This window comes from Apteryx mantelli, chromosome 9 (genome assembly GCF_036417845.1).
Source record: "Apteryx mantelli isolate bAptMan1 chromosome 9, bAptMan1.hap1, whole genome shotgun sequence".
Taxonomy (NCBI): Eukaryota; Metazoa; Chordata; class Aves; order Apterygiformes; family Apterygidae; genus Apteryx; species Apteryx mantelli.
In genome coordinates this window covers 21,240,529-21,267,097 of record NC_089986.1, presented here as the reverse complement: position 1 = coordinate 21,267,097, position 26,569 = coordinate 21,240,529, and the positions used below count along the sequence as shown (strand labels likewise).

Genomic DNA, 26,569 nt, shown 5'->3' with positions numbered 1-26,569 from the left:
TGACAGCAGCTCTCCCAACAACCTGCAATTCTCCTCTATGCTGCCGTTTGAAATGAACAAATAAGGTAATAAACTACAACACTCAAAGATACAACTTACTCACTGCTGATACATCTAGTAATGTTGGAACCAAATTTTCCAGCCTCGCCTCCTCCTCCCCTCCTTTCCCTCCAAAAAAGCAAGCAAGAAAAAAAATGTAACACCCCTAAATAAGGTTCACTTGCTTAATAATTCTTCTGTCAATACCACATTATCAGTGGTTAAACCATCTTCTGCTTAAAAACATGCTTCTTTATAAAATTCTCAGCTACTAAGACTGTTACCCTAATATACTATGGATTAGGTGCTTGCTGGTCAATAGTAATGGTAAAAAATGGTAAAATCATGCTAATTTAGTGGATATTCAGTTAATGCAGATAACAAGGAGATCATCTTTAGAGAGGTCACTCATTTGGCTTTTTAACACTACAACTTCCCTGGAACCAAACTCCAAACACAGAATACACCCACACGTATTCTACTGAAAAAAACATCCTCTTCAAAAATAAGAACTGGGTGGAAAAAGCTGAGCAAACTGGGCACAGTTACAAAAATTTGGACCCAACAGACGAGAAAGCGATTCTTGTACTATAGCACACAAGCAGATGCAGGAACTTGAAACTAAAATCATGACTTCAGAAAACAGTAGAAAGCTTAGTTGAAAATATAGCTTCCTAAAAAACATGCAGCAATTTTGCAACCCTGAAGAGCACCCAGAAGCACTTCTTTCATAAAAATTACCACTTATGAATCTGTGTTAACTACAAGGGTAACCCTGTACTTATAAAATACAGTTGGCCAGATACTTTAAAGCGATAAATCTCACCACAGCCAAGAGGAATGCTGCAAATTGTCAAACGGCATTAAATTGGTCTCTCACAGGTATCTGTCTAGCTGAAGTTTTGTATTCTTTCACATATTTATCCATCCCCAAAACTCTGCAAGTTGGAAAATTCTCAGTTTCACCCCATTTTGCAGAGTCTGCTGCTAAGCCCACCTTCTGAGCAGCTCCATGCAGTGCATTTGCTCTCGGTCCTGCTTCTAAAAGACAGGCCCTGTTGTCTGCTGACTACGGGGAACGGGCGCCGCACAGTGCCACACTCTGCAGGAGGGCACTGCAGCTTCTTTCTGCGCCTGCACACCTCGATGGTGTTTGGAAAGCAAGCTGTGCCGTGCAGACAGAACATGAGCAGCCCTTTCTCCTCCTACGTGGAGGAAGGATGTGAGCCAGGTGCAGCTGAGACTGGAGGACAAGGGCACACCACAGATGCCCCTGCTGTACGGCATGTGGCTGGAGCCCAAAGAGGCACCCTAACCCACCCGAGGTGGCACAAGAAGCTCGTGGCAGAGTAGGGAAATCCACCCAGCCTCTTGCAGGCCTCCTGTTAGTTTCCTAACCACCAAGTCAGCCAGCCTAAAAGCCACAGGAAGCTACAATGCAAATGTAGAGAAAGCTACAGGCAAATACAACTAAGAAAACAGACAAAACCCACCTAAAACAGTAACAGTATAAAAGCAACTGACTAATCATACCGTCACGTAAGAATTGATGCAGTTGTCTAGTTGTTCTTCATGGCACTTAGCAACAATATTAGTAAGAACCCTGGAAGAGAAAAAAAGAAAAGTTTGAGCTGTTTTGTGTCTAAGACAGAGAAAGTCCATCTGAGGCATCACATCGTTCCACTAGCATAATCTGATTTAAAACAGCTGGTGAGGGATATGATCCAAACGATGAATGCCACATGCAGAAACCAACCCCCCGGACAACACACAGTCACTCATGGGGCACTTCACTTGCATGGGTCATGGTGTTACATATGCCCTCGTCTGTTTTAAAACTGACAAAACACACCAGTTTAATGATTACACCTGTACGGATATTGATGTCACTACAACAGAATATATCTGTCAACTAACCTTATATTAACCCTGAGTGATTAAAAAGAAGGAAAACTAGAGTATGTTAATGAAACAGGGAAGCGAGATCCCTGTTCTCTGAGAATGCTGCTTGCCAGGTTCTCTCAGATCTTGGTAATTCTGTAAAGCTCTGATGTCTACAGCGTTAATCAAACACAAACACACGCCTTGGCTCGATCCCCAGCTCACCTCTCTCCCGCACAGCCTGTTTGCACACAGCCTCAGATTCAGCCACAGCCCAAGCGCCTGAGCACTCAGGAGCACAAGGTGCGCAGGGCACCCGTCTCGGTGCTGCGCAGGGCGGCGAGGGCAGACCCCAGCGGGGCAGGGGCAGTTCAGTGGCTCTTAAATGTCAAAAACTGGTGAGCTAGATCTCAAATTCTAGGGCACTTGTTAATAATAGCGCAGCTAAAATAGATTACTAATATGTAATACACCAATAGAAATACTGCCAGAGTGTGGTCCGCATACAAGTAAGTCATTTCTACTAGCTTGGTGATTTGAGTGCTTTCTGCTAATTCTTATTATTGGATTCAAAAGCCTTGTAATTCTTAAAATCAGTATTTTTCAAATATTGCATTTCTTGTTGTTAAGAGAACTAAGACTTTCAGCAAAACACAAAAGCCTTGACAAAACTGGTTATTTCCATTCTGATTCTTCAGCCTTTGCTCCGATTTGAAATTGATGCAAGTTCTGGCAAAGATAAGAGAAATGATGGCATGACTGGGCACTAAGACAAGTAAATAACCATGAGAGAATAAAAAAAGGATAATGTTTTTTCCCCCAGCATACAAACAATTCTGTGCTCTCATTCTGCTGTTGCTGCTTTTAATACATTCAACACAAGCTGCTTCAAGCTATTCAGAACAAAATACAATGTGTCCATATATAGGACACATCAATGAATGGCACACACAGAAGATGTGCATATTCCTGTTGACGTCAACAAAGCTAGCACAAAAGCTACCACACAGACAAGGAAAGCACTGAGAGTCCATTTTTTGCCAAATGGGTGTATAGTCAAGATTTAGAGTACGAAAGAAATGGCATCCTTTCATTTTTTCAATATAATCTTTAAATTTAATTTTTAAATAGCATTTTTTATAGCATCTGTTCTCCAGTCAGTTAACTGATACTTGAATTCTAGCCTGGGACAGTCCTTCATTCTCTCTGCCTGGCCATAAAGCCATTTAATTTGTTGGGCTTAAACAGGGTCCCGAGCAAAGGTCTGATCGCCTCTGCTCCTTTGAAAACAATATGCAGTTATGAAACACATGGTCACAGGCAAGATGACAGGGCTAAGGTTCTTCTAACCCTAGCGTCTAGGTGTGGTAAAACTGGGCTTTGTCCTGCAAGGTGCCAAGATCCTTCGATGAAGTACTGAAACTCTAGCTTCCCAAGGCTAAGATGAGGAATTCAGCCTCCTTGCTCCTTTAAATTTTCCTAATTAATCCTTTTTCAGGAATTAATTCTGAAGAACAATCTGAGGAAGGAAAGAAACACTGAAAGCAGATGAGTCTAATAGGCTTACTGAGGGCTGAGAGTTGCTATTTTTTCCTTCTAGCTACAGTCCCAATATTCAGCTACTGGCAGATGTACAACCAAAACACCAGTGTGGCCAAGGAAAAATGCAGTGCAACTTTCTGCCCTCCTGTAGAGAATAATAATAATAATAATCTCTCCAGTATTTTTTTCTGCTGCCCTGATTAACAGTATCAATAAAGACAGTCTCATTATGTGAGAGGTGAGACTCAAATCACTCCAGCTCTTTGCTAGCTCACTGGATAATGCTTCCATTGCTTTTCAGTTATTGCTCAAATACTCTAACTAGAAAACGCCCCAGAAGAGTGTGACCTGATTGTTTGACTGCACTGGACCTTGCAAGATGCTGAGCTCTTTTTATGAGGAACTCCACATCTTCAAACCCAAACAAAAACCAGAATTGATATTCAGCTTCATCAGGAACCACTTAGCTCCTGGAGAATGAGTCCTTTTCTTTACTTATGATTACCTCAGATTACAGAGGCATGTCCACCATGGTCAATAGTTTCCTGGTTGATATCAGTCAATCACGTGATATCTCATGCTCTTTTAAGTCATCTGAATTATTTGCAAAGATTTGTGTTAGGCTAGGAGGCAGGCATTCTTAGCAAGCTGAGTTCCTCTTCTGAAACCTAAATGCCATGGTCAGCCTTAATAAAAGCAGCTCTAGGTGGACTAACATCTACATTTGTGCTTCAGATGAATTCTCTTCCCCATATAGAAAATATTCAGATACCTGGTCACAGCTGTTGTAACTTCATCATCACTGTTTTGCACCAAAACCCAGAAGAGTTGATTCAGGACTATGGGAAGAAAATTCATAATTACATGGATCTTCTCGATCCTCAGCAAATTCTGTAATGGACATAAGGAAGAAAAATGAAACATTTCCTACACAAACCACCAAACAATGAAAGCTGATTCGCTGCTTCATCAGCAGGTAAGATGTAGCGTAGTCACTGGAGCTATAGCAGTAAGAAAACAGGGCAACTTGGTGGAGGACCAGTCCCCCATGGAGCTTGTTTTAAACACGACCACCAACACAACTCTATGCATTGTCTAGATTTCAGAATTCCAACATTTTGTCCTACCTGGAATTAAAAAAAGACATTCATTTCTTAACATTCAAAAAAAAAATCCTTCCTTCTATGCTGAGAGCTGATGAACTGAACTTGTTGCAGATAAAATATTTATGTCAAAAGCACACTGATAGAAGGTAGTATTACAGTCTAACCTGACTGAACTGACATTACACCATCTTCTCTGATCAAGGAGAGCATTAAGATCTTAATTAAAAAATAATCTTTTTAATTCCTCCCTCCCTGTTTTATTTTTCAGTCATTTCCAAATCATTCCAGAGTTTTTTCAAAGGTTATTAGTGTTTTATAAATAAAAGTCAAAATACTTCAGCAAAAAATTCTTATTCTTTGGTTATATTGCACAGTTGATCCCTTGTCTCATAAAACATTATCTCTAGCCCTTAATAAAAATACTGAATTTTTAAAAAGGTAAACAAAAATAGCAAGTAAAAAACAGTGAAATTTTAGCAGTTTAGATAACTAGCTTCCTGTCTAGAAAGTTCTGGAGCTTTTATGGATTCTTAAACTTTGTCCCATATGCTCTTTCGCTTTCTGAAAAATCGCAGTTAGTGACTTTATTTGATTGAGGTATAACATCTAAGTATAACCCTGATGCTTTGATTTTTAAAGATATCCATTAATCATTTCTTCAAATCAGCTAGCACTAACTGACAGTATTTAAAAACAAAGCAATCCCTTTGAGGTCTACCTGCATCTATCAATAAAATCAGTCACCACCTTTAGGAAATTGCCCAGAGAATGTAATGATTTATTGAAACGTTAAGGCAAAATTATTTTTTTCAAACAGCTTTATAAGATCTGCTTAAGGTACGCTGAAATAGGAAAATATAACAACAAAGGAAAGGGGCAAAACACCTCATAATGGTAATATCCAGTTATTAGACTTCAAAGAAAAATAATAGAAGTCATGTGTATTATGTGTCAAGGCTACTGATGTGATATAATAAATGTCACAGCTACCCTCCAGTCGTCTCGCTTCTCTTCCTGTTAAAGTTCAGTAAGCAGACTGCAAAGCGCTAACTCTGAATTCAGCCATTCAAGAATAGGTCAAGCATCCTGGCACTAAATTTTCTTGCTGCTCTTCTAATCTGCTTGCTACTGCTATGTACTGCTACGGCTTTTGACCTCTGCTGAATACAGTTGCATTTAACGCAATTCTTGCTCATTTGTTTCATCTCTGCAGAAAGGGTATGTTTCTGATCTCAGAACTTGACAGGCAACCAGGACCTTAGATCCTTGACATGCAGAATAGCCTAAACAGCCCTTTGAGTGACATTCAAGTTTTTAGAGTGAAAATGTGAAGAGACAAGTATGAAGTAAGCTGCAATATATCTGAGGCAAGAGAGAACAGGAATACTGCAGCTCTACAGGCCACAGTTCCTTTTCTGGACATTCCTAGAGCAACATCACATGATCCTTTAATGGGATTTGAGACTTGGCATAGGGTAGATTATCAAAGTTGAGGATGCAGCCATGCTCTAAGTGAGAGAAGGGATGGGAGACAGCTCTGCGACTAATAATACATCCATCACACCAAGCAGGTCTGAAGGGAGTTGTCACAGACCAATTGGTAATCCTGGTAAATCTGTGCCTTGTTTAGAATTGTGCAGAATGGATCACTTGCGAGAAAGCCCTAACTGCAATTTTACAGCACAGTTCTCTACTGCAGGCTACTTTACCTTACAAGAATTGATAAAGGTTGAGGTAGGGGGCTGGGAGAAATCCTTTTCCCTTTCTTGGCACTGATGGAAAAAGTTATTCAGGTATGGATCCTAAAATGATAAACAAATGTTCACATTAATGCATATTATAGAAAGGATTAGAATTCAATAAATTGGTTTCAGCAATTTGTGATACCAAAGTAACTGTGTGATACAGCAACCGTGTGATACCAAAGGGCACGCTCGGTACCTATGGCCTTAGAAATAAGGTGTGGAAAGACAGATTAAATTTTTTAGCCCAACCGATCAGCCAGCACAGCTTGCTTCTTACAACGTATTTCTAGGTGCTTTCTCCAGTCCTTTTTTAGTGTTCTGAGCAATGAGCTTTTTCCTCACAGTCTAGGGGCCTTCAATGCCCAGGCTTTCTTTGTGGCGCTCACTATTTATTTTCGTGCTGTTTAAACTGATATTCTACAAATTTTCTGTTATTATCATCTTTAAAAATTTATCTTTTTCCTTAAAGGGTGTTCTCTATCATTGTCTTCTTGCCCTCCTACATTCAAATAACCTTTAAATGTTAGGCAAATAGATTCATACAAGATTTGACAGAAAGCATTATTTAGCAATTCCTTGACACTTTCGGCTGGTAAGCAGGTAACGGAGCTAAGAGGAAATTCAGCTTACCTGAGTATTTACTGTCGATACAACAAACGTAGACACCTTGAAAAGTGGTTTCCCACTATCTATCCATTTTATATCACTGCCGATCTGCTATTAAAAGACAAAAAAACTCCATTTATTTCTTGCTTATTCAAGTCTGCATCACTTTTTACTGTATAGCTTTGCACACGCGCACGTCTGAACTGGGCTGGCTATTGCACTTTCATAAATACCTAGAGAACTGGTGCAATACAAACCAGCATTTCAGCACAAGCCCATCGACATTACCATGCAAGGGCCCAGATCTATGTCCTTGTGACATAGTAAAACAAACACAAAGAGGCAGAACCCCCCCACAAACTGGACAGTATCAGTGGGAAAATACAATCTCACTCCAGAGCCTGGTGACCATGTCAACCAAGAATGAATGTAATACAGCCTGAACTTGTGAAGAGAGTTCTTTTTGACCACCTCTCCAAGTTTTGGAGAAATTAGGTAATAATATTAAAGAATACACAGTTATAAAATACACTTTTCACACATACACCCCCGAATCAGCAATGTATGGTTCACAGATCATTACATACATTAGGTCAATGATATGCCCATGAACAGTCTAAAACAGATACCCTATTTATCATTTATACTTCCAGATAAGTGAAAACGCAAACCTGATCTCAGGTAAATCATGTGAAAACAAGTGCTCTGTGCCATTTGAATAATGTAGAAGTATGAATTAATACCTTTCCACTGGCAGGCTCTTGCAGGCTTAAGTAACTGGGAGGCAGGCTGCTTGCTACTGGCACACTATGCTCTTGGGAAGCTAACTGGGCATCTTTCAACAAAGGCAGCCACGCGTATCCCACTGCGCACAAGAACAAATCAGTATGACACTCTGAAAAACAGGCTCCTCAAGCTCAAAGGAAGACAATAACATCCAGCCAGAAATTCCGAAATCCTTATTTGAATGCACATCATTTACATTTAGAATTGAAAGTAATTCTACTACAGGTACCTGGTGTTTCCAGAGCCTCTTTCTTTTTGGCATTAGCTTTTGCATTTATGTCACAGGTGACATGATAAAATGAAAACAGAATGTGGTGTTTCTTATGGAGTTGAGTGGGAAGTTCAATTTTCACCTGAAATGTAAAATGTTACACCTCACTTTAGCTTAAAAATCAATTAAACCAGGCATCAGAGATAGTCTAAATGAGTGACATCTCTTTTTACACAGAGATCTAGGTACAGCCTGCCTTTGCTGGCAATTGTTTGTCTGCATGGTGGCTACCTGGGTAACAGATGTTCTCTTAAGGAAATTGTTTAGGATGATCAGCTATTACTTTTACTTAAACAGGTTTTTTCCCCCCTTTCTGTCTTATGGAAGAATATTTGCATTTATGATGGAAAGAGCATAAGATGAAAGAGCACAGAACTAAAGAGTGAAAGACCCTACTCTGAAGTAAGCAGCAGCAGCTGTAACTAGCTGTCACCATTCTCATATTTTCAAGACTTTCAAAATAAAAAACAAATCTCTGCTATTGCTTCATTGTCATTTCATGGCAAAAAAACAAAGCAAAAATTAAGGCTGACATGAAAATCAGCTTTTATTTAAGATTTCAAGTCAGTCTTAAATCCCACAAATCCCATCCAGGAAAACGTGTATCATGTCATCCACTAACCCCTACAGAGTTGAGCTGAGATATTAACAACCTATCGGAATAAAAATACAAAGTAATCAAAACATGTTACCATAAGAACTAATGAAAAAGACCCCTTGGAAGTGTGAATGCTTATTCAAGCTAGTCCTATAATTAAAGTAAGGTTTAGGAACTGTTGGTAAATGCTTCCCATGTTAAATCAGCTTGTGGGTGAAAATTTAGCACTACAAGCACAGATATGAAATGGTCATTCACACATGAAGATCGAGAAAACCTTTTTGATGATGTATTACATTATTTTCAAGACTGCACTTGCTGTTTTTTTTATTAGTACTATGCACATTTAGGACAGGTGCACACCTCTTCCACCCAGATCAGCTGGTGAGACCTGAATTCAGTTCTTCGTTCAAGTTGGAAGTAATCTGCTCAAGCATATTTTCAGACGTGGTAATATCCAAACTACTACTTGAAATGAGCAGGGGGTTCAAGATCTCTGAAAATGTAATGCTTTAAGTTCCACCGCAATTCTTAAACATGAATCTTAAATGGATACTTTGCATGTAGTCATATTTCATCCACTAGTCTTGCTCATGCAACTTTATCAAAGCAAATTTTAAGTGAAAGAGAAAGGTCTTCCAAAATCATGGCAAAAGTTTGGCAAAACAAACACTGGCTAACTACTAGTGTTTGCCAGCATTATCACTACCCATAAAGCAGTGGTGGAAAACCCACAACACAACCAACAGCACATTAACATGCCCCCAAACATGCTAGTCACTGAAAAGTGAAAGTAAGTTCACCTGCAGAAAGACATCATACTTTGTGTCAGCGAAGTGCAAAAATGCCTGGTGAGATGAAGTACGACTAACACTTGGCAAAGACCAACGTATGAACTCTGGTCTAGAGTTGCATCCCCCAAAGCAACAGCTAAACTATGAGCCGCAGCCCCTACCCACCATCGTACGTTCTGTTCAGGCCACCGGACCAACAAAAAATGCCCCAGTGCAGATCTTATATCTCAGAGAGGAACTTGTTCTGACATCTGGCTCCACCCTTCATCATAACTTTTACCGTTTCCCTTAAGTTCAGAGATAGAGCTGGACTCTTGCATTAATCCAGACATGCATTTTAGAGAGCTAGACTGTTCCTAATTAATTCTGCAGCATCTTAACTGTATTTCGAACACTGTATAAAAGGAAAGACTCACTGAGCTGATTAAAAAAAAAAAAAGGTGAGACTATGTAAATCGACATAACATAGTTCCATCCAGATACACAAGCAACTGTAACACAAACTTTCTTTACCTATATTTGTGTGTATTATGGCAAACATGGGAGTAACAGACATTTAATCAGTGAGAAAACAGACTGACCTCATCACAGAAATCAGGATTCTGGGAATGATGTAGCACAGCTGTGTAGGCTGCCGTTGTAAATAATGGTCCACCTGGCTTCCCATAAATACACTGATAAAAGTAACATGCTTTAATTACATTATCAAATTCTGCTGATAACACTAGTTTTGATATATCTACTATGCATGTACACTGAATTCAATATCATGAAAGATTAATAAATACTTCGATCAAATACTAAAAGAAGCATTTTTAAGGGTTCACACCTGAAATTTGTTTTATACACATTTCCAGCAAAGTCTATTGATTCCATGGAATTTATCCTGTATTTTACTAAACAACACAGAGTCCTTAGACTACTTCCTCACTGTTATCAATTTCACACTTCTCTGCAAAAGGCTTTACAAAAGCTCTTTCATTTTTATCCAGTTCAACACAGCACAATACCTTTACTGACCTCTCAATGTTACCAAAGCTACAACAGGTAACAATTCTGCTGTCAGCACAGTCCAGTCCAGGGGTCCTTGATTACTAAGCGACATTAACGTCATTCATTGACGGGGAAACCACAGTACAACAACACTGTGCAATAGCCCTTGGTCAACAGCAAGTTAAGAATTAAGACTAAAGTTCCTCTAATTTTGCGTCCCATACTTTTTAATCAGGTGTTAGGCTTAGAAACCTAACCTCCACAGGAATTTTTGGCGAATGGTGAATTTTAGCTAAAGCAAGTTGCACTGAAAAATCCTATGTTTTCTAACTTTCTCCTTCTTTCCCCTCCAGCAGTTGGAAAGCCAGCGCTGCCCAGCGGCATTCGGGGCTGGAGGGATTCGTGAACAAAAGGCAAACAGAACCATAGCACAAATTCAGGGGAATGCATGACAACATCTACTCTTTAAACATTCCAGGTTAGTATAGTCTCGATTACTGGGTTTTATATGTAATGTCCTTAGAAACACTGCTCTCCAAATAGACTTTTGTCATGGCTCACCTTCAGTGGCTTCGCTCCTTCTTCATCAGAGCTTTTAAATTCAATGCATACTGTTATATTCCGCGCCTGAAAAACAGAAATGTGTTGGAATTTAGATCAGAAATGGAGTACTCATAAAAACACAGGCAAACTATAAGGGGTGAAATAAGTTCTTTTCAAAATCTAGGAGAACATGCAGATGCTGGATCAAAACTTAAAATACCTTCAAGTTGCAATAATTTTATCAGAAATAATGTTTCAAAGATGAACTTGCAAAATGCAAGCTAGGCCTCAAATAAACTGTGTAGAAGCAAATTACAAAGTGACCAGCATTTACTTGTGTCTTGTCCTTAATTCATTTTCAATCAGCACGAAAATGCAAGTAGTATTCAAGTTTCATTTAAGAAATAAAAATATTCTCTAAAATCATTTAATCTGCATACATCACTTCATTAAATATAGCCCTTTTGAAGAGTGCAAAAAAAGCTATTACCATATTACGTCTCATTGAATCACTGATACAACTTAAAGGGTTTCTTAATCCCTAAGTTTATTTCATTACAATTGTACCTAAATTTTATGATCGCAAAAAACTGAAAAAGATCAAAAGCCAGGTCAGTGACTCACATCACCATTTTTCCATCCTTTCTGACAAGTAGTCGTTGATGTCAACGAGTGCTCACAGAATAAACACCTACTCAATGTCAGCCTGAATCGGTCGCATACTGTACCTTATTAAAGTATTTTTGGCTATCATACTTGAGATGTTTTGGATAGATGTATATTTGGTTCTTGTATACTCTGTAAGGTCGAGAGTATTTTGTTGATTCCTGTACAAACTCCTCTACTTCCACTGTAGGTTGATGCTCCTTTATGTCATTAAATGGCTTGATTGGAATAAAAGATGAAGTTACACAGTCTTCAAAAGAACAAAAAAGAAAATCATCATGTTATATTTGTTTTTACAGTCATAGTACTAAGAATAAGTAATATTGACATGCAAAGGGTCAAATCCAGAACTGCAATATGTCATCCTCAAATGGTTTATCTCACTTAAGTTAAACAACACAGTGCTGACAAAATTCCTTTGACACATGTAGTATTTGAGATGTGGTTTAACAGCCCCACTGATACACTGACACTTTCAATACAGCTGAAGTGATACTGTTTCTAATTGAATTTACAGCCTAGCATCTCTTAAGTTTCTCTATTATCTAATAATTAGTAAATGAAATGAAGAAACAAGCGGCTCAGAACTAGATTAAGTATATGATGCAATTGGGATACCTGAAATCAGTTCAAGAAACAAGTGATGAAAACAAGCACTTTGTCTCCCAGACAGCAGGGTCACTGGTATAGATCACAAACCAATACGCTTATCTGTGCCATTAAACCCGTGAGACATTTAATCTCAGCATGGAAGTCTCCAGGACTGGTTGCATGAAAGCAGCTGAGAGGGTTCGGGACACTGACTCGGGGCTGTTCTGAGCCATTTCTAGGAAAAGCAATTTGAACAGCTTGCTCCCAGGCGAGCTGCCACTGACTGCGAGGCCACAAGCTATTCTCCAGGATCTCGCTCCGCATGACTGGAGTCTTGGTTCTGGGTTTTAATATGTATTTTGTTCTGAAGTAGCAGGGAAACATCAGTAATAGTAGCTGCCATCCTCTTCCCTGCCTTTGGGACCGCAACTGCTCAGCGCAAAGGGCAACAGTCAGGGACCTCACAGCACAGGCAGAAGCTTCATAAAGCTGTTTTCTCTTCCTCTATGCTAAAGCTTTTTCCCCTTATGCAGCAGAAAAGGCAGAAGTTTTGTATCATGTTAAACACTCTCAGACAACATCTCCTGATAGATCACTGGCTCCAGCTCTTAGCGTAGTTACAGTAAATAAAGCCTTATTAAAACAAAGACCCACTTCTGTTGTCTAATGCAAATTGATGCTAATGTGGAGTAGTGTCAGTCCCCAGAAGCACAATCGTGCTGGCAACTTCTTGACAAGAGCTACGGCCAACTTCCTTTTCATTGGCTTTTCTTGGCAATAAAGCATTTTAGCACCAGCTAAGCACGATTAACATTTCCAGTGGGAAGGAGGTGTTATAAGAACAATTATTGCTGTTACAAGGGCTTCCCTCGAAGCTGACTGAAGTCACTTTTCACACAGATTTCAATGAATTTTATAGCAAGTAAGTTTTCTGTCACAGTTTTATAATGATTTTACAGCCTTAGAGCAAGACAAATTTTCCTAATACCAAAGGACTGTTTAAGCTGTTACAGTTTAGACTGAACGAACTTTAATTGACTTTCCACAGGAACTGGGCACCTTACTACAATGTATATTTAAAACCAAGCCTTCATACTATCACAGTGCATACTAAGTCAGGTAACAAGATGAGCTCCAATGCTGTTTGGCCCATTTTGCCTATGAGCTACCAGTTTCTTTTAATACTGAAAATACAAATTGCTTTTTAAATGTTAGTGAAACTATTTTTATCTAATACTATGTAAAGATGTCTCAAAACTGATGAGCACTCATTTTAACATATACACGTGACACATTATTTCTACACAGAATACTCTTTAGCTACATCCCAACAGAATCTAACTCCACCTTGACACTGCCCAGCTGCTCTGCTTGAGCAGCTAAATGAGCTAGACAAATGTGCCTATGACTGTACTGACATCAAAATAACAGTGACTGTTAATTTATTTCCTTTTTTTCCTGTGGAAAAGTCCCAAGCACAACAGTTTTTGCCCCCTTACATAACACACAGTCTTAACAAGCAAAGGCCTTGATGGATATCTTTATTTCTCCAGGGATCCCCTACTGTAAATAACCAAGTGCTCTGAATTCTAACAGACAAATTCAAATAGTCCTGAGCTTTTCACAACACTGGGACAGAGAAACGTGGTCCTTGAAATGTGGGGGAGGGATAAAAGGATCCAGTTAGAAGAATCCATATTAGCAGTTGCTGCACTGATGCCAGAGGTACTTTTGAATGAAGTTCTCTGTCTAGTCTGTGATCTTGCAACCTGCTGGTAGTCACGTCCCCTATGTGCTAATTCACAGAGGACATGAACATCACAGCCTTTGCCTACAGAGATGGGCTCTTCACTGCAAGCTACAGAGGCTCAGTCATTTAGCTCTTTGGTCTAATCCCTTGCAGAGCAGAAAGAGGCCCCTGGATTTTCATCTCACATGGAGATGGTACGTGTGGTCTGTATCACTGGTGTATTTGGCCAGGTACACAAAAAAATGTAAACTGGCTTATAAAAATGGTTTAAGAAAAAAAATAAAGACAAACAACTTCCCAAATAACTGCATACAGTTTTTATGCAATGACTCTACTGTCTCAAGGCAACAAATTAAAGCAGAAAAGTCTAAGACAATGTCCTAGACTAGAATCATACTTGGATGTTCCAAAGGGACACAATCAACTGCAATCTCCAGAGAGCCAGGTATGGTCTGTATTTTGCTAATCTTCTCTGCTCTGCAATGACAGAAATGAAAACATTTTAGAAAACTAGAACAAGGGAGATAAGACTCAACACACGAATTCATCTAAAATGAAAAACAGACCCTGACTTCAGAAATAAACATATATTTAACATATTTAATATACACCCATTGGCAGTCAGATTCAAACTATATGCAATGTCAGGAAAGAAATTTTTTTTGGCTGCATTCCTGCAGGAATTGGAAGCAATGTCATAGGGTAATTTTGTAGAAGAGGGAGAAATGGATGAACTAACAATGAACCTTAAGAGAACGGACTTACCTACTTTTCCTTTCTATAGTCTGAAAAAAATGTCCTGTAAAGGGGATTCTGTGAGAGCTTACAGCATCATGGCTTCTGCAAGGGCCATGCTGAAAAGGCACCAAGACATATATTCCTCATGCCCAAGCAACTTGAGAAGTGCCAGCATGGGGATGCTAAACTAGGAGATGCTTCAGACAAGCAAACTCAGCATCGGCAACTCCTCATCCAGCACGGGGAATGTCAGTAAAGTTTAGACTCCCGTAACAGCAAGACAGCACAAGAGATTAAGGGCCTGATCCAATCTCTGTAGTGGACATTCGATCTTTATCATCTGATCTCATACAAATGGAATAGGAAAACCTCATTAGATTAATTCATTATTAGGTACTTTTAGAGCAGACAGAAAGAAATTCTGTGTTTAATTCTCATGTCACTTATGTGGTATAAACAATGTCTCTGCTTTAGAACTAAACCTGATTTACACCTGTGTGAAAGACTATCCAGCCAACTATCTATTCACTAATTTACATACTGTAAAACATTTGGAAAAGTTGTTTTCTTCCAATGTCCACTCTGCAGTTTGTCATGGAAACTCAAACAAACAAGAGCACAGAGGGGTGAAACCATTCAAGAATGTTTTTTCATCCCTCCCTTCCTTTTTTTTCTTTTTTTAAATTATGCTCTCTTTTTGGTTACTTCACCTGCATCTCCCCTGATGGAAGCTAATTTAATACATCATTATCTTCAGGCTATAATAACATTTACTTATGTGCCAAATGACGTTCCAGTTTTCCTGGAAAGCTCAACCTGAAGCAGTCTTTGGCAGATAATAGGCTAATGTGAAAAACACTAATTTAATATGGTTACTTTGTCACACTGCATTAAATAAAGAAAAAAAGAAAAGCTGTGAAAAATATTCTGTACAGTTTTATAATCACAGATCCTTCTCAAACCAAATTCAAAACTGTTTCTTACCTTCTGTATTCTGCTATTAGTTTAATCAAATCTTCCATTGCAATCTTATTACTTTCTTGCCTGAATAAAGGTGAGAATCGCGAGTCCCTGTCAACATTTCCCTGATTATCTTTGAACACTGGTCTATAAAGAAAGAAAAATAACACGATTATAAACACTCACCCATATGTATTTAAACTTTTTAAATTGTCATATGATCTTTTAACAAGAACATGATATGATACAAATTCTTACACAAAAGTCAAGGGCTCCCTGCAGAGCTTTCAAGCAAGAAAGCTCTTCCCAGCTGCACATCCGCAGGAGCACAGACAGCTTCCGTTTACCTGCAGGTGCAGCTGCAGTTGTGCAAAGACACTACACAAACAGTTCCCACTAACTTCGGCCACAGTGGGACCACTGCAGTTTGGAGCTCCTGGCTTTTAATGCTAGGACAGATAGTCAATGGCTAGCTCGGCATTTGCCCATTTTTCCCCCTCTTTTCCGTAGCTAAGCCTCCCTTGGGAGAGCTGGAAGCGCCCAGTGCTGCACGAAGCAGCTCCCCACTCACTCCATTGCCCTGGCTGCTCCCTGCAGGTCCCAGCGGAGCCGGCACGAGCATGCGCCCTGCCCCGCGCGTCTCCTCGCTGCCCCGGCCGGGAACCACCGTTTCGGAGTTGGATCTCCTGCACCACGTGAGATGTCACCACACGCTCATACATCAGACACATGACTTCTCACTTCAAAGACATTGACTCCTTATTTAAAGGAAGCATTTTGAAGAATTTACCACACGAACAGGTAGTTTGGTCCAACAGCTTATTATCCAATGAAAATCATGGTAATTTTAAGTAATTATAGAATTATACAGAAATTATAGCACAATGTCAACTTCTGACCACTAGATCTCATCACGTAAAGATGTGTACGCTTTTGCAGGACCAGGCTAATTGAGATTTTACTGAATTTTCCTATGCGTTAAATCTGTTCTGTGTCCACCAGAAGCATGACACAAATTCACTCAGGCTTAACTTTCCTTCATAAAACACATTTGCAGAGCATCAACTCAATTTTTGGTGAACCAGCTATAAAATACAAAACCAAAGTGTGTGGGGGGGAAGGATATCCACTTGCAACTGGGGACAGTAAATATCAGCTGTTGTGCACCCTGGAAAACATTCTCAGGTATTTGCACTCCTGCTCATTGACACTTGCAGGGTTTAATTCAGACATCCCAGTGCCCTTCGCCTAGCCCCAAGGGTCACGCTCACTGGCTGGACTGGCTAACGTAACAGCTGTCCACATCAACAAACCCTGGATGCAACTGTTGTATGTAAAAACATTGCTTAACAAAAGTAAAATGTTCTTGACACTAAGTACTGTTCTGTGAATCATTTGGCCCATCCTTCTTCCTTAATTTACTTCTCTGTCCCACTGCCAGTGAAAAGAAGAATCAATGCCAGCACAAATCGCTGCCAGATGCAAAATAACAGAGTAAACCTTTGGAAGAGGATCCTAAGGATAAGTATAAATGCACCATGTCTTAACTTAATTAACTGAGAGAATCAGCACTGTCTCATTTCTCTGTAGAAAAGTAACCAACACTCTTCTATTAGATTTTTGCCTCCAGAAGTTACAGGGAATACAGTCTACACCATGGACTAAACATACACAACGCCAAAAATCCTGAGTTATTAGGAAGAAAGACAGACTAATTTCTGGCAGCCACCACTCACTTCCAAATCCTATTAAAGAGCTGTCCAGGAAAGAAAAGAAAGAAAAAAGAAAAGGGACAAGATTTAGTAATTATTTACAGTGCTGGTGATGATACGATTCTTCTCGGGCTCAGCATGGCTTCCATCTTCTCCAGACTAACGGAGAGGACTACAACATTCAGTAAGTGATTTGTTTTGTGCCCCCAGGCTTTTGCAAGGGATTGCCGAGTGCCGCCGGGCTCTGCTGGAGAGTCCCACATGTCCACTAGCCGCCTGCGGTTGGAAGCAGTTTACCCCTGGTGAGTGGTGCCGGCCACCGAACTGAGGCCGGGCACTGCCCTGGGGGCTTTGCTGGCCGCGCTCAGGAACGTGGTTTGGCCGCCACCACCCCTCGGGCCACTCCGGTTTGGGGCGAGCAGGGCTCTATGGTGCCCCCACGCCTACAGCCGCCCTTCCCCAACGTCAGTGCTCCCTGGCCTCTGCACGCCCTTCCCCTAGCGCTGCGGGTTGTCAGCTGAGCAACGCAGCCCAGCCTAACGAGTTAAAATTAAAGGCACGAAATCAGGTATCCTCAATACAAAATATGCAAGTACTTTCATTCCTACAACTTGTACACAATACTCCATTCATGTAAAGCTCTTGCCACTGTGTCAGCAATTTAGATGTCCATTCAATACAACCTTATCCTTCGTAGAAATAGGTATATTTTATGCATTCAGAGAAGAATTAGATGGCTTTCTCCTAGTCAAACCATACTTGTATCTCCATTCTCAGGGCTCATGAAAACTGAAGGACTGCTAGAGGAACAAGTATTCTGTATATGACATCTGTAGTTAAGCAAGTGCACTCCTCAGGTTTGCTCTGCCCTTGCAGGTTGCTGGGCAAAGATCGACTAACAGTGCTTCTTACCACAGAAAATACACTGACGGCATTTTCGAATGATAGCTGCTAGTCAAAGAAAAAGATGATAAAACCCTTCAACAATCCAGATGTCCAGCATTTGTCTAACATATTAATGATTCCTTATTGCCTGCTACCTACATACCAGAGAGATTTTGATGAGAAAAATCTCACAAAACAAAAAATCCTGAAGAGATTCTAAAGAAAAAAAAAATTTTTTTTGGGGGGGGGGGAAGGGACAGATCTCCCTAAAGAAAATGAGATATTTTCTCTATATTTAAAAAAATGTTTCCATGATTCTTTTGGGCTGATATTGTTAGCTGATAAACCACAATTTTCCTAATTCTTTAGGTACAGAAAACCTACGCAGCACTCAAAATTTAACACTGAAACAGATACTTTTGAAAGTACTGGCTAATGATCTGTGGAAAAATTGCTCACCTTCAGGGTGAGATATACAACACGAGATTTGTAGCTACTGAGAATCAGTGCAGCTTCGCTAACCTCAGCGATGTCACCTTGCACCAGCTGAGAATCTAAGCAGCAGCGGCAGAAGCAGTCAACAGATCCAAACCCTAGCCTCTGAAATGTGAGGTCTGAGCAGGCGGAGAAGGTTAGAAGGAAAAGCAGTGTGCAAAAACTCCTCTCCACGAGTGAAGTTTCCCCATGTCTACAATATGTGGATGAGGCACACACATATTTGCAAACCTTGGCAGTTCTGTCAGGAGCACGAGAAAGGAAGATCGATTTGACGCACTGTAGTTCTGCCACAGGCTGCAATTATACCTGTGAGAGCACAGAGCACCAAGCACACTGACTCCAGCAAGAACCGGGGAGGAACCCTGAGCCATCCTTCCGCATGATGCTCACAACTTGGATGCCACGTAAGATAATTAAAGTTTTAATCTCATGCGCAACACATACGACTGTCAGATTTTGGCTCGCTAAATGTATACTAAAAATCACACTCTGTCCATCTGCAACTGCTTTAAGGGGGAAAATTTCCACAGAACAGGAGGAGTGTGGCTATTGCCAGAATTAAATAACTGGAAAACACATTTCCAGTCCCAGGTTTTTACTATTTATCATAGCCAAACCAACTTTTTCCCCTGTATTATGATAGCCTCCTGTGGAAACATCTATTTTCAAGCTGTGAAACCAGAAATAGAATTTATAGGGCCAAAGTATACTTTGCTTATACCAATGAGAGCCCTGCATAACACTAATACTTAAACAGATGTATATGAGCGCAGAATTTGACCTAATGAACTAAACATATCCCTCATGTAACTTCACTGATACCAACAAGTTTATACGTGTGGTGTTTTTGGACAGTTTTTTTTTTTTTAAATGATGTTATCTCATCACCACAATGTGATTAATAACGAAGAAAGTTTAAGATGAGCTGATAAATACATCCAAGCATATTTTCTGTGATTCTACAAATGGAAGGAAAGCTTTTTAATGGTCTGAGTAGTGAAGCACTGCTTTAGGATGCCTAGGGATGCTTACGGATGTTTTTAGGAAGAGGTCAGACTAAAGCTACCAAAAACCCCAGTTTCCCCGGATGGTCTTTTTCCAAGTGGAAACATTGCCTCTGGGAACTGAGGGACATCCACAAATCCCAGCTATGTCCTCTGCCCATGCGTCAGCCACCTGTGTAATGCATGCACAGTAAGTCTGTGAAATGCTGAACTCACTGTGCCTTTGCTAACAGCATAAGCATGGATTCCCATTTATATTGGGAAGAATTACAGCCAGACATATTGTTTAGACAAATATATTTAGAAAGGATTTGATCCTAGGGAAGGCGAAAATATAGTACAATTTGGAGATCTTTTCAATCTTATTTTCTAAGATTGTGGACTGTGTAGCCGAAAAAAGAAGTCTCATTTCAGTGAAAATACCCAGTGAAACAAGTCATTGCCACTTCTGAAAATATGGGACTGGAACCCAGGTTTTTCACTGATAAAAACCTCAAGGAAACAGACTGAGGAAGGCCAAGACTCAGGCACCCCAGGACCTAGCATACTGAATAAGCAACATGCAAATTCCTCTCAAATGAATTTCTACTGCTCTCTTCCTGCCTTATGTTCTTAGCCAGTTTCCAACCTGTTCAAATTAAGCGTTCTGCATGGAATTCCCAAATAAAATGGCTATTCAGTTACCCAGCTAAACCCTGTTGTGTGCAGGAGCAGCAGCAGGAACTGCTGTGTTCCCTGTCAAGGGGCAGCAGTCAGTAGCGCAATCTTTCCATAGACCTTCAGCATACACAAGCTGCTGCCTACATAGCTGCGTATCCCACGGTACGCCAGAGGTCAAAAAACTCACATGCAGGTTGAATTGAGCAGAGCCCTACGTATTAATCAGTCTTAACCGATCAGGATTTCATTCCTTAGCCCACATCTACATGCTCCATTATTAGAAAATAAATTTACGCAGTTGTAATAATTCTTAAATGGCTAGGGTGCTAGGCCTGGGATGACCAAGGAGCTGCCAACATAAAACAGAACTGAAAGGAGGTGAGGAGTCTTCTGAAAAGTGCTATACTTCTAAGTCCAGCACAGCTTGACAGGCTTGTAAGGTGCTAACCACCTTACAGGGATAGAAATAAAACTTAATTCACGTCTGTTAGACTTGACTTCGGCAGAGCAAGGGCAGACCTGCAGCTACAACCCTGGACTGAGGCACAGTGCTACATAACGCCCTCGAGCAGCACAGCTATGGCATGGACACACACATGTGCAGGAGCCCAGGACTGCACACCTTGAACTCTGCTTCTGCCTACTCCCTCCCACTGAGGGGCAACTCAGTGCTGCCATATGGAGAATCCTATGAAAGGGGAAGGCATTTCCTTCAAAGCAAGGATGCTGTCCTGTATTTTTAATGGCAAAAAACACTCTGAGACAGGATTTGCTGAAGATGTGGAAGAACGTTTTAGCCTTCTCCACATGCATGGGTGACTACCTAGAACCTGGCCCTGACCTAGCGGTTAAAATTGCCATGCCACCTGAAGATGGCTGTAACAACAACCAAGTTCCAGCACATACCACTAATGGGATAGTCACAGACGAGTCAGGCAGGAGAGTTCATAAAAAGCCTCAGCTCAGTTTGATGCCCAGCCTGCACATCTATTACCATCATACCTTTCATTATTTATATGCTTAAAGTAGTTCTGTCAAACCAAGAGACACCCGCCAATATCATTTTGATGAATGGTCCGCCAGCTACACAGAACCAATTAATATTAAAGAGCATCCTTGAGCTAGATATGACAAAACAGAACACATTATCCACCTTTCGCTTGAACATGCACATACTTTTCCTGTTCCTATTGGATATTGACAAAAATATATGGCAATAAAAAAATAAATGAACTCTTCAAACGGTGGTACTTTACCATGTGTTTTCTCCCTTACCACTTTGCCATCTAAGCACCCTAGCCATTTAAGAATAAGCTTTCACCTGCACGTGAAGTGGCAGACCAGGCCTGTTTGGTGCTCCGTACCCCCCGAGCAGAGGCAATCAGCCACACAGCTATCCCCCGCGGCCATGGGCAACGCCACAGCATGAGCTTGAATCTAATGCTCTTTCCTCTTTCCCTCCTAGAGCCTCAGTTAGCACGCCGCCAGGCCTGACCCCCTGCCAGAGCAGAGGCCATAGAAGAGGAGCAATGATTTCACCCGGCAACGCACAGCTTTCCTTATCACGGGGAGCTTTTCCCTACCCCACGCATGGGGGAAAAAAGCAGAGAGCTGTCACAGGGGCACGCAGGAGGGTCTCCGTCAGGAGAGGGCTCTCACCACAGGGCAGCAGCAGGCTGAGGAAAGCAAAGAAAACTGAGAAAGAAACACCAGAGAAGAGGACAGAGAAAGGAGTTATATGAAAAACTGAAGGGAAGAAGAAAGCTATATCTGGTTTTGGAAGTGAGGTGATAGTAGGGAATCAAGTGGCACAGGATCAAGTGTGGAGGGAGAGGCCACAGAGCAGCACAGCAGAGAACACAGTGAGCTCTGGGAAAGGAAACACAAAAACTAACAGAGAAGAGATTGAAAGAATAAAATAAATTATTGCTACTAAATTTATCTGCAAGAAAACCCAGCTGACCAAAGATGAAAATAACTGTCTATCACCTAGCAACCACTAAAAGCTCAAGAGGACCTAAAGCACTCCATTCTCCTCAATACCACCGCCAAGGCACTGTTTTTTGGGGCACAACAGTCTCCAGATCCTTCATTTGACTTTCTTAAAATTTGACAGGCATCATTACAAGAACAGAGCTTCAGACTTGTGCACCCATATTTTAGTTGCCCATTACAACTTTGTTTCAGATAACCATCATCCTCACAGGAGATTCTTGTGAGAACTATGACTTTAAAGTCTGTCTGGTAATTTTGAGCACCAAATCACTGGTGGAGCTCATCATAAATTGATACTCTGTCAGTCATCCTTGCTACTCCCTGGCAACTTCACTATATACCTGAATAAAAGATTACACCATACTAATATTTAATAGGAAGGTAACCAACATTCATCCGTGTAAAGAAATAGGGCAGTGAACCTATAAAGCTATAAATATGCCAAGGACCTGGACCACATAGAAAGCTTTGCTTAGCTTCAAGCATAAAAAGTGCGAAAGAGTAAAAGGATACAATTTCATGAGTAGAATAAGCTGTAAGATACAGCTACAAATTACAAAAAGAATACATACCTCACTGACCAAGCAAATGGCATACGGTATTTCCCCAGCTTGCTGCAGAACTGTTTATTGGATTTTAACACTTTCTGTGCACACTACAAGGAGAGAATATGAGTTGTTTCATCAACATCATTAAAATATCTGCAGTGCAGCATGGAATACATCCAAGCACCCCTCTGCTGAGCAGGCTATAATGTCCCTAAAATAATTTAGTCTTGTACTACCCTTGACAGAACAGTTTCTGGGATGAGCAAAGACATCACAGACCTGCTGATGAATGAAACCCCTCCAGCATTCCTCCAGTCAGAACTACATTAGTTACAATTATTATTCCAGCTTGCTGTAACCTATCCAATGTAAATACACTGCCTGCTCTGAGACAGGAACAGGTAGGTGCCTACCCCAGCTTTACTCCTATACAAAGTGCACTAACTCGTAGCTTCTAAAGGATTGCTGAAAGAGAATTTCACTTTGCTAAGGTATAATTAGCATTACAAATGCACCACAAATGGATTCGTACACTGCAATCAAAGCGCTATCACATTCAGTCAAACTGAATGACAACATCTACCATATTGCAGTTGATCACTGCATGTAAGGATTTCATCTTACTGAAGTTAATGGAGTTTGAACATTTGTCGTCTTAGAGGTGGGCCTCATGTGAGCTTGCAGCATTAAGCAACTACAAATTGGTAAGATTTACGAGCACAGTTTGCCATACATTCAACTTCCAACAAGTTGAAAATAACAAAGAAGGAATTGATGTTCCTGCTACTTTACCTTAAAAGAATCAGGATTTTTAATGTAAGGTTCAGCACTGCTGGCAATGTTTCCTGTAAGCACCTTTTCAATTTTTGCCACTAATACAATCTCAGAATGGGGATTACTTATGGAGAAAAGAGCCTGCGAATAAGAGAGAAAGTAAGAGACAGTTAAAAAGCATATAGGAACGCTGGAGAAATGAAATGTTCTTTGTTGATGGAAAAGCCAACAAACCAAATTCAGAAAAGAGCGCTTGGCATATATCTACCTATTCAAGAGACCTAGGGGAAGAGGGAAAACCCCCCCCCCCCCCAATCTTTGCACTAGTGCTGAAGTAAGCTTGTGCATGCACAGCACCTTGCAAAAATATTAGCTCAAGTCAAGAAGCAGTACGACCATGTTAGCAACACCTAAGCTAATACACCTTTTCTCTTGAAGAATCAAATGCTGGACTAAATCAGCTACAACTTGGTGGAATAACATGGAGGAGAAGGTAATGTAAGGGGAACGAAGGGCAAGGGTTACAATAACTGCAAGAATGTGGAGGTACTTTGAGATTAGTGCAGCATCTACATGAGGTTTTAAGTTATGATTTTGTTTGCCTGGTATGGGAGTTGTCAGTGGGTGAACCCAAAGAGCACAAAAAAACCATGAGCGGGTTTCTCTAAATAAGAGACACCAACTTTTTTAAAAGTTGTGACTGAAAATGGTTTAAAAAAAATGCACCCAGGGAACTCAAAATCAAGTACGTGTAAGCAAGTATCACTGATATGTTCAAGAATACTTTTTTTAATGTAAGAACTACTGAACTAAAATAAAAGTCATACAAGTCACATATGGAATACCTGTTTTGGATACTTCAACCATTCTTCTGGGAACCCTTTGACCTGTGGTTCTTCCATTTCATTTGGGTCTATATTTTCAACAGTGCCATTTTCTAATGAAAATGAGGAACCTGAAATCATCTGTCTAACAAGCGTGTGGTTCAAATCCACATGAAAATCAGCAGAGATCTTCCTGCCATCCCTGACATCATACAACGCCACGCTCACAAAGAAAGGCTCTACCTGGAGGAAAACATCAGAAATAAACCATAGCCATAACTGAGAGCAAGAGGTTTAAACCCTAGCTTTTATTACATCTGCGCAGTTAGAAAAAAAAAGAGAGCAAACAAGGATTGTTCACAAATTGTAAGATTCCAAAACCAACCAAACAAAAATCCTCCACCTCCCATCCCCACCCCCTGCAGTAAGTTTTTAACCATGAGATTTTAGGGGCTTTTACAAACAGTTCAACACTGAGCCAGAACAGTAACTGACAGCTAACTCAAAGAAGAAATAGGCAGATATATTTGTCATAGACAAGCATTAGAGTAACTGAATGTAGCCACAGAGAAATATGTTACAGAAAAATTTTTTTAATGTAGCTTCACAGTCACTATAAAATATGGAAAGAACAGTGAAGAAGGGCTTTCCAGGGATCATCAGAAATGTGGCATAAAGATGACAAAGGTAAGGAGGTGAAAAATGCTTACTGGTATGGATGAATATGTGTGGGTATATTATTCTGTGGGAAATGCATGTTCCATTTTCCCAGGAAACCAAGAACATTCAAACAGTTCTGACATTACCCACTTATTCTATTTCATATTATCAGCAAATTAAAGTCCTATGACTGTAAGTAAACTCCAGATGGCCTCCACAGTTCTGATGAAACAAATCAGTCACAAAATAATAACAACCAACTAGTGACAACAAGTTCTGAGCTATCTGGAAATCAGAATCCTAGAATTATGTAGATAAGGAACAATGCAAAAGCAGGTACAGTAGTCTATGCTTTTTCAGCCTCTGTAATGAATTATTGCATGCCCTTGGTAGAGTTATCATGACTTCATTAAAGAGTTATTCCAGTTTGCCAAAAAAGTATTGATCACATCATGCTGAATATGCAGTCACTATAGAGGTCATCTTTAAATGAAGAGGGGAAAAAAAAAAGAAAAAAGATCAATGCCTTACACATAATGCATTAAAGCTGAATTGTCAGGACACTAATTTGGTCAAAATACTCTAAACTCCCCTGCTTCAGAGGGAAACTAAAAGTTGCACGCAGAGGAGAACAATTTGCTTTTCCCTGCTTACCCGCCCCTCCGCCCCCCTGCCCTTTTTAGAAGCAAGAATAAGCAAAACTTTCTGCCTTCTCTTATTTTTATTTGGGTTTTCCTACCAGAGGAAGCAGCCAGTCCTTTCCATTTTGCCTTCTCTTCTAAAATTTAGAGAATTCAGTCTTCCTGATCCTTAGTCTTTCTAGTAACCACCCCCCACACCCCCCACCAAAAAAAATAAAAATAAAAATAAATCCACCAGCGACTGATATTCAGTGGCCTATCTGCATAAATCTTAGCAGTTTAAACTTGTTCTTCTTACAGCAATTATATCCCTCAAGGATCTTAATATCTTTAATTCCTCATTCAACTGTAGCTAAAAGTCTGCAATCTAAATCAGCTTTGAAATGTTTGTTGAAAGGTTCCTCAGTTTCATTATTCATTCCAAGTGGCTGGGCAGAGGACGAGGAGGGAGTGCAGTACGTGTGCATGATGCAGCCTTCATTTTACCTTGTTCTAACCAAACAGAAAGCAGCATGTGCTCAGAAAGTCCTTTCTAGAGGGAAAGGAGGAAAAAAAACACACAGGGAAATGGAAAAGCTTACGTTGGTTGGAGGATCGTTTTCATTTTCAGTAACACAGGCCTGGAGATTCAAACTGAGGGATTTGCAAGTTATCAGGATCCTCTTTGCAGCCTTTTCCTCAAATGGCTTGATCACCAAACACGTCCCTGGAAACTCCTTCTTCGGAGGATTCAAGGACTGAAACAAACAAGTCAGGTGA

At 40.4% G+C, this 26,569-nt stretch overlaps 1 protein-coding gene across 5 annotated transcripts in view; it reads right to left on the bottom strand.

Moving 5' to 3' along the window:
- The window catches only part of DOCK10 (dedicator of cytokinesis 10), a 171,995-nt gene that overhangs the window by 45,667 nt on the left and 99,759 nt on the right, over positions 1 to 26,569 (bottom strand). For 4 of the 5 annotated variants that reach the window (XM_067301916.1, XM_067301913.1, XM_067301915.1 and 1 more), the window contains exons 11-25: positions 26,392 to 26,547; positions 24,531 to 24,752; positions 23,704 to 23,826; positions 22,936 to 23,018; positions 15,634 to 15,756; positions 14,309 to 14,388; positions 11,633 to 11,820; positions 10,923 to 10,988; positions 9,950 to 10,042; positions 7,935 to 8,058; positions 7,663 to 7,784; positions 6,944 to 7,030; positions 6,278 to 6,370; positions 4,235 to 4,353; positions 1,573 to 1,642 (exon numbers count right to left, since the gene is read on the bottom strand). In XM_067301916.1, coding sequence (XP_067158017.1) covers positions 1,573 to 1,642; positions 4,235 to 4,353; positions 6,278 to 6,370; positions 6,944 to 7,030; positions 7,663 to 7,784; positions 7,935 to 8,058; positions 9,950 to 10,042; positions 10,923 to 10,988; positions 11,633 to 11,820; positions 14,309 to 14,388; positions 15,634 to 15,756; positions 22,936 to 23,018; positions 23,704 to 23,826; positions 24,531 to 24,752; positions 26,392 to 26,547 — 1,749 coding nt within the window. The remainder of the gene's footprint in view (positions 1 to 1,572; positions 1,643 to 4,234; positions 4,354 to 6,277; positions 6,371 to 6,943; positions 7,031 to 7,662; positions 7,785 to 7,934; positions 8,059 to 9,949; positions 10,043 to 10,922; positions 10,989 to 11,632; positions 11,821 to 14,308; positions 14,389 to 15,633; positions 15,757 to 22,935; positions 23,019 to 23,703; positions 23,827 to 24,530; positions 24,753 to 26,391; positions 26,548 to 26,569) is intronic. The other variant, XM_067301914.1, reaches the window with a different exon arrangement.